The 7,824-nt window shown below is 45.8% G+C and overlaps 1 protein-coding gene across 1 annotated transcript; it reads right to left on the bottom strand.

The window, feature by feature from the left end:
* Positions 1–6: 6 nt before the first annotated feature.
* Positions 7–7,556, bottom strand: dgke (diacylglycerol kinase, epsilon). The gene is made up of 11 exons (XM_014018302.1): positions 6,474–7,556; positions 5,014–5,173; positions 4,817–4,942; positions 4,599–4,742; positions 4,367–4,524; positions 2,359–2,407; positions 2,175–2,288; positions 2,021–2,092; positions 1,806–1,933; positions 957–1,068; positions 7–714 (listed from the first exon to the last, which is right to left on the bottom strand). Exons 1-11 carry the CDS (start codon positions 6,923–6,925, stop codon positions 502–504), a joined length of 1,728 nt encoding a protein of 575 aa, XP_013873756.1. The 5' UTR covers positions 6,926–7,556; the 3' UTR covers positions 7–501.
* Between the last annotated feature and the right edge of the window lie 268 nt (positions 7,557–7,824).

Genomic DNA, 7,824 nt, shown 5'->3' on the forward strand with positions numbered 1-7,824 from the left:
TACTGCAGAAGCCTGATAATCATCCATTCATTCAAATCAGGTGTGTTTGAGCAGAGAAAAAAGTAAAACATGCAGGGTTGCGGCCTTCGAAGACCAGGATTACCCACCCGATTTAGGCTGAGCAAAACTAAAAAAAGAAGATGTGTTAGTTGTATGACAAAATGGGTAAAATAATGTGTATTATACTAAGTTTCTTAAATATAAAGACGTTTTCTTTGACTTTTTGTAAGTGTGTAGGTTATGCATGTCACAGGCAATTTAAACATGGCTTCAAGGAGGAGGGTTGTTTTAAAAACGCTATGATAAATACAACACAGTTAATTCGATCTGTCCTCCATACCGCACAAAGGATGAGTGCAAATAAACAGCAAGCCCACCCCACGGAACAGCCTGAACTCAGGGTCACAACAAATAAATCTAACCTCTCCTGTCAGACTCTAAAACCTGATTGTGTGAGAGGAGAGTGGAACTGAAGCGAACGGAGGTGATGATTGAGGGGCGTCAGGCTCGAGGGGAGGCCGGCCCCGGGGGTCTAGGAGAGTCCCGAGGGGTGGGGCTGTCTGTCTCTGAGGCGCTGGACTCGTCGTCGGTGTGCTCGGAGCTGTGGTACAGCATGAAGGCCTGGGTCTTGTGGGTGATGGTGATGGTACAGGGTCCCTGAGCCCACGGCTCCCCATCCACCTGCATGGGCATCTTGGAGCTCTTCAGAACCAGCTGGAGACGCAAAAGGAAACAGAAAAACAGGAAACAGATTCCATTAAAGATTCGTTTTTTTTTGTTTTGTTTTTTGGTGAATATTGACAAGTTTGTGAGATCAGGAAATGAGCACGGTGACATTAATCAGATTTATTTAAATTAGATTCAGACAAACAGCTCCTTCCAAACTGACCTAATGAGACAACAGGAAGTTGTGTGGCTGGACCGTGTGCGTGTGTGTGTGTGTGTGTGTGCCTCACCCTGACAGTGTGCGCCTGGCCCAGCCTCACAGGGTTGGCCAGTTTGACCTGGATCTGAGCGCAGTGGAAGGAGCCGAACACCCCCACCACCTCCAGCAGCCCATCGTCCAGTCTGCGGGGCGAGACAAACAAAACGTAAACAAAACCAAACAAAAGTCTGTGTTTACACAAGAACCGGAGCTAATGCTGCGTTCCAGTTGTCCACGGAGGTCGTAGCTTCGAGCCTCCGAGTTCTATTTTTCAACTGGAACGCCCCCTGAAGTCGTAATTTCAAGTCGGGAGGTCAGCGCATCCAAACCATACCTGAGCAGCCTGAGCATGCGTTACGTCATCATTTCAACATGGATGCTGCGCGCATGTTTCTCTAAGCTAACGGCTAATGTTGAGCTGTAATCAAACGTACACAAGCACCATCCYATTATTTAACAGACAGRAAGTAAGAAGAGAGGCAGAATAAAAACGAGTGTAATTTGTTTGTTTATTTTCCCTTTTTAAATTTGTTTAATTTATGTAGCGTACTAGCATGCTTGTCCGAGCTAACCGCTAACGTTGCTACTCTTGCATGTAAACAAACGCGGCTTCTGTGTTGTTTATTTTACATTACGTCAGACGTACTTGTAGTGCTTTATAGGGATGGTTAAAATATATGTTTTAACACTGTTTGTACACTCAAAATACCTCGTAGAGCACTATTATTGTGTTTTATTGTTGCAGAGCAAAATAATAGAAACGCTTTTTCCGATGTTTGAAACTGGAAYGCTATCAGCTCGGAAATGACGTCAGTCCGGCTTCAGAAATTCGAGTTCCGATACAACTGGAACGCAGCATAACAGCCTGAGCAGGCCTCACCGTGTTGGGGGGCAGGGTTCRTCCCCCATCCCCTCCCAGAGTCTGCAGCCGCCCCCCCAGTATCCGATGTTACAAACGATGATGCCTTCCAGACTGGGCAGCTCCACCCGCTCCCCGTCCAGCTCCAGCTGTTGGCAGAACAAACAAACCCTTTCCCATCAAGCTCCCGACTGAAACGATGGAATAAAAACAGGAAATAAATAAATCATCTTTACCTCGATCCTTTTATCCAGGTCTTTACACTCCTGCACCAAACAGTCTTTGGTTCCATACAGGAAGTAGACGGCCTGAGAGGACGACCACAGAACGCTGGTATCAGACACACTCACATTTCAGCAGCGTTTCCTAATTCCAACAAACAACTCAGACCTTGTTGATGATGCGGCTGGAGAAGAAGGACGGCGTTTTCTCGCGGTGCGTGTGGAAGCTGAGGGCCATGAGGGCGTCGGGTCCCACGGAGAAGTAGTTGTTCATGGTCAGAACCTTCAGGAGGGTCGGGGTCAGGTCGGTGGGCACGCAAAGATTAAAACTGAAGACCAGAAACTGGACTCACCTTCGGTTTACGGAAATAGGAGCCCTTTGAAGCCACCTGCACCTTCCACCTGAGAATCAGTTTGTGCAGAAAGGAATTGTGAGCCATCACATCGAAACGACGATCAAGTACAAAAGTAGGATGTGGAGAAACAGGAAGATATAGGGTTCTGATTTAAATGTGTGCAAAAATTGCATTTTGTCAAAATATGAATTAATTTAGCAACGTATCATTTGAATGAAGTGTCTGAAATATAATCCTAAAATATATTTTGAAGCATTTTTTGAGCAGTAGCCACAAAAAACCTGATTTTTAGGAAAAACGCCTTAAAGGGCACCTGTTATGCAAAACTCACTTTTTTCATGTTTTTAAACTTACTTTTGGGTCTCTACTGCTTAGAGAAGCAGTCCAAACACACACACACACACACACACACACACACACAAAATGCACCCAGCCGCTTTTTAGCTGTAATGTACTTTTAGGTATCTGGAAACATGGTCTTTCTCAAAGCATGTTATTCTGACGTCACAATAACAGTCACCTAGCAACCTAAACCAGAGTCCAGCTCCTCACGAGGCAACCCGAGATGAAGCTCCAYCCACTTCCTCAAAAGACGACACGGAGAACAGAGATGCCTGGGTTCATTTTATTTTTAYCTTTGATGACAATGTTCTAACAATATTGCCAAAGAAAGCTGTAGTTTGTGAAAATAATTTCACTTTGGAAACTTCTACCATGTCGGGGGGCGGAGCTAATGTAAACGGATGTGATAGTAACTTCTGCATCCAGCACGTTCTGGAGAGAGCTGAAGAAGAGGCAGAACTGAAAAGGTGAAATTTCATTATTTGAGATTCTTTTTGTGAATTAAATTAAATGAACATGTTTTGAATAGCCCACAGATGGATCCTAACTTGTGCTAAGACCCCCATAATAGGCCGCCTTTAAAATTTAGAATTTTTCCCTGTGAGCTAGAAATGTTTTGCTTTGAGCTGGGAAACCTAATATACAAATTAGTGCTGGGCGGTATMCCGTTTTGTACCGAAAACTGTTTTTTAATTTTGTTATATGAATTTTCTGAACATATGCAGAGCGTTTCGTCGCGGCSGCCAGTGAACTGTTTTACTGRGGACATGTTTCCTTGCAGCACCGCTAAGCGCATTAGCATGCTAACGTTATTGTTGGAACTGGCGGCGGTTGGTGTGTTTCAGCTGCTTATATGGTCTGACGTTAAAGAAAAATCATCCCGTTTTCACCATCGCTGAATAGTAAACAACTCTTCAGTGATGTGCACAGTTAGATTTAACGCACTACGTTATAATGGAGACGTTATTGCATGGAGACTCTAGCGTGCTTCTATTGTGAAAAGCCCGGGGGGAAGTAGTCTTGTAGTGTAGCGGAGTTGACTGGTGTGCGAGGTGAGTCGTCTTTTTAAGTTTTATTAACACGTAACGATAGACCAGATAATGATTTTTTCTCAACCCTTTACGATCGGACCTAAATGCATGATTACTGTCTACAACCAGGCAAAGATGAAAAGACGTACACAAGGAGGGAAAGAGTGATACAGACGTACAGTCAAAGAAAAAAGTCAATAAGCAAAGTTTGTACATTTTATTACCAGCTGAGCTGTGAGGAAAAAAAATACCGTCAAATACCGTGAAACCRGTGTAAATGTTGAAAATACCCTGATATAAAATTTGGGTCATCCCGCCCAGCACTAATACAAATACCCGTTGAGGTTTCCTCTTTATATTATCAGAAATTACTCAATAAATTTACATAAAAGTAGGATTCAGACCAAACAGTAATGTATTATCGTAACCAACAAGACAAATTAAGTTATAACTCTGGATAAACTGATGATATCAGAATGATCCAGGTAATAAAAWGTAGCTTTTAAAGCAGGAATCTGAAAATGTAATTTGGTCATTTTGACCAAATTTGACTTAATCCTCATTTCGATATGATGGGTCACAATWGTCAACACAAAACAGAACCTTTATCAGAAGGCCCAGACACGCCCCACCTGTCCATGCGGACCACTTCAGCATCCAGGATGTTCCGGAGGACCTGCTCCACAGGGATCTCCCCGGCGTACCCAGATCCCCAGCCCAGAGTGTTGGACAGGTCGTTTCCCGTCCCCAGAGGCAGGATGGTCACTCTGGGGATGAACTGGTCCTGACCCTGAGGAACAGAACATGCAGAGCTGGAGAGGATTTGACAGAACAGCAGAGCAAGCGATATCCTCCTCTCATCACCTTTAGCTTCATGGCATCTACAGCGTCCAGAACCCAGCCCACGGTGCCGTCTCCTCCGCACACCAGCACCCGCACGCTGCCGGSGGGCAGGAGGGTGCACAGCTGGAGGGCTTTGGCCGGAGCCAGCTGAGACAGGTCGAACACCTGGAGAGGACAGACCGCCTCCGATCAGAACTCAGGGACTAATCTGAACAGAGAGGAGACGTTCGGACTCTGACCTGCACCGGGTTGAGGAGGGTACGGAACTCCCCCAGCAGAGCCTGGCCCATGTTGTTCCCGCTGCGCGTRTTAGCCAGCACCAGCACCGGAGTCCAGCCGCCACCGCCGCCGCAGAACGCCCCCAGCTGCAGGGGCGACAAGAACACACACTCAACATCTTCTCCCTGCGGAGGTGGGCTCGGGAAGCTCTCGTCACCTTGGCGAACTCGTCCGGGTGCCGGCGGCGCAGCTTGTTGACGCGGTGCAGGTAGTGAGGCGGGATGATGAGGCTGCGGAACTCGCCCAGATCACACACGTCTGCATCCRCCAGGCTGTCCATGCAGTCGTCGTGCACCGTGGTCTGACACCACACACACCTGAGGGACAAACAGAAACCAAGATGAAGCTGAAACTGAGTTGKTGAAGCTAAAAGAAGCTGAACATTAGCTGACGAAAAGCTAAAAAGGAGCAMAATGCAAGCCGATGTCAAGAGGAATTCCTGACTTCAGGATGCAAAACAAGCCCAGATCATCAACCCTCCACCACCGTGCCAAYATGTCCATTTCAGTTTTCTAATAAGTTGCTGTGCATTCTGGGTAAACACYTGTGGTTCCTTCATATGAAAGTTGCAAACCTGAATATTGCTGCTATGTTAGAGAACTTTAATGTTTTGGGAATGACCTTTAACCTTTCCCAATTTAACGGCTTCTCTAAGGTCACTGCTGATGTCTTTCTGACTTGGCGTTGTGTTAAAGACTGTGTAAAGTAAAAATAAATGTGTGTTCTGAGGTTGTCACACCACAGAATGTGTTAAAAAATCACCCAGCCAAGTCTGAATAATTAAAAATACTGTTAACCTTATAAAATTATGTGTTAAAATTAATGAAAAAATATCAGTTAGCGGTGGTCTGGAATGCTGGGGGCGTGTCCTCTGAAGGAGCTCAAACCACGCCCACGACCCTGAACATTCCCAAGTAGGGGTCTCTGGATGAGTGTGGACGAGTGGGCGTGTCCCAACGAAAGGCGATTCTAAAGTGATACACTTGATTTGACAGACTTTTTTAAAAAGGGACACACCTGACTGGACAAGCAAAAAATGGACGTCACCGTACGGCACCACCTGATTGGACAAGAACAAAAGGGGCATTACTGGAGAACCGTACTTGGGTCACATTTCTCCTGGTTAACCTTAGTGTTGGGGTCAGGGTCAGGCTGTAAAGAGGTCAAGCAGGGTCTAAGGATACCATCATGTAGGCCTCGTAGCCCACAGTGTTTATGCTTTAGACACGCCCACCTCTTGTGACAGCCCACTTTGATTCCTCAGATAACCCTTTCTCAACATACCCATAACAGAGGAAACAATGTTTGTTTTCTTTAAAATTAGAGCAACAGGGGGCGGGGTTTATACTTAAGGCAGCTGCCCTTTAAGACACGCCCAAAAAATCCTGAAACGCAGATATCTTGTTACACAACTTGAAYCATATCTCCACTATTCAAATACCTACAGTTGAGAGAATTTGTACTCATTTACAACAATCCATTTATGACATTTATAATGTTTAAAAAAGAAAATGTTACATTTTACTTTACACGGTCTTTAACGCAGCTGACAGCTGAAACATGTTCCTGTTTAGGTCCAGGACCAGATCAAACCTCTCTCTGCACCATGAACTGTACCTGAAGTCGCAGAGTTTGGGCTGGGTCCCACACTGCTGTTTGCACACAGCGCAGTAGCTGGCCAGCGGGACRTTCCCTCGGACCCAGCGGTGCTCCGCGGGCCCATCCTCGGCCCGTGCCGGGGCCATGATCTCCTTGCACGGCAGGCTCCGGTCGGCCCTCCGGAGGCACTGCTCGTCGGCGCAGACGCCGCAGCAGTCGCAGAAAGCCCCGTGCAGGATGTGCTGCGAGCAGACGCAGCAGTAGGTGGGCTTGTTGAACAGGTCCGTGTAATGCCAGCCGTGTTTGCTCTTCCGAAAGAACTCCCTCATGTGGGTCTTCCGCTTGTGGCGCTGCGCGCTGCACCACAGCGTGATGAAGACCGGGACGATGACGGCCAGAGAGGTCCAGAACAGCAGCGTCCACTCCTCCCGGGAGCCGCAGTCCTCCCGCGCCTCGTCTCCTTCACACATCGCAGCTGCAGCGGTTAGCGGAGCGACGTTTCTTACGGACCGGAAACGAGAAAAGCGAGGCGAAACGTGAAACAAGCAGACTGARCAGGAGGCTCGGTGCTTTCCCCTGCAAAACTCATGTTTACACACACCGACAAGACCGTGCCACTTAAATTTGGGACGGAAAAGTGTCAAAATACAAAATACAACGACRTCATGTTTAAACCGGAAGCTATCGCGGAAGTAGCCTTTGCAGAGAGTATTTACACACAAGATAGTTCACCCCCACTTCGGGAAAGAATACGTSTGTGAGCTAACGCTGGTTAGAAAAATACTTGTTATTTCTCAATAGTCAAAAGTCAAGTTGGRACGATTTATTTACGTTATATTTGGGTGTTAGTTTGTGAAACGATCTTGATAGTGATATAAAACAGTCAAAATATTTTTTGTTTTATAAAAACTTGAAAATAATTATGATGAAGCGTTATAATATTGTCTAAAGTATTGTTTTGTTGTAATTTTGTGTGTTGAATTACTTTTTCCATATGCTGACGGTGAACTTTTGAGTTGGTAGTTGATTTTATTTTGCGAGTAGGGGCAGATATTATAAGTTTATACTTCTTTCTGCTCCTTTTCATTCATGACTTCTTTCTAACTTAGTTTTGCTTTCATTGACTTCAAAAACATCAGCACTGTAAAAGACAAGCAGAAAACTCTGATGGTGTCTGATCAAGAACTAACTAACTTTCTCTGTTTGACAAGCTTCCAGGTTTCTAATGGGTTCCTATACACAGAACTTTAAACAGACTGAATCACAGGACTACGGGTTTCTCTTGTATCCCCCCAGCAGACAGAGTGATCATGTAAACATGTCTGTCAGGCACCAACAAGTGATTTCTTTAGAACAGATGGAGTGAAGC

Source organism: Austrofundulus limnaeus, unplaced genomic scaffold (assembly GCF_001266775.1).
Source record: "Austrofundulus limnaeus strain Quisiro unplaced genomic scaffold, Austrofundulus_limnaeus-1.0 Scaffold189, whole genome shotgun sequence".
Lineage (NCBI taxonomy): Eukaryota > Metazoa > Chordata > Actinopteri > Cyprinodontiformes > Rivulidae > Austrofundulus > Austrofundulus limnaeus.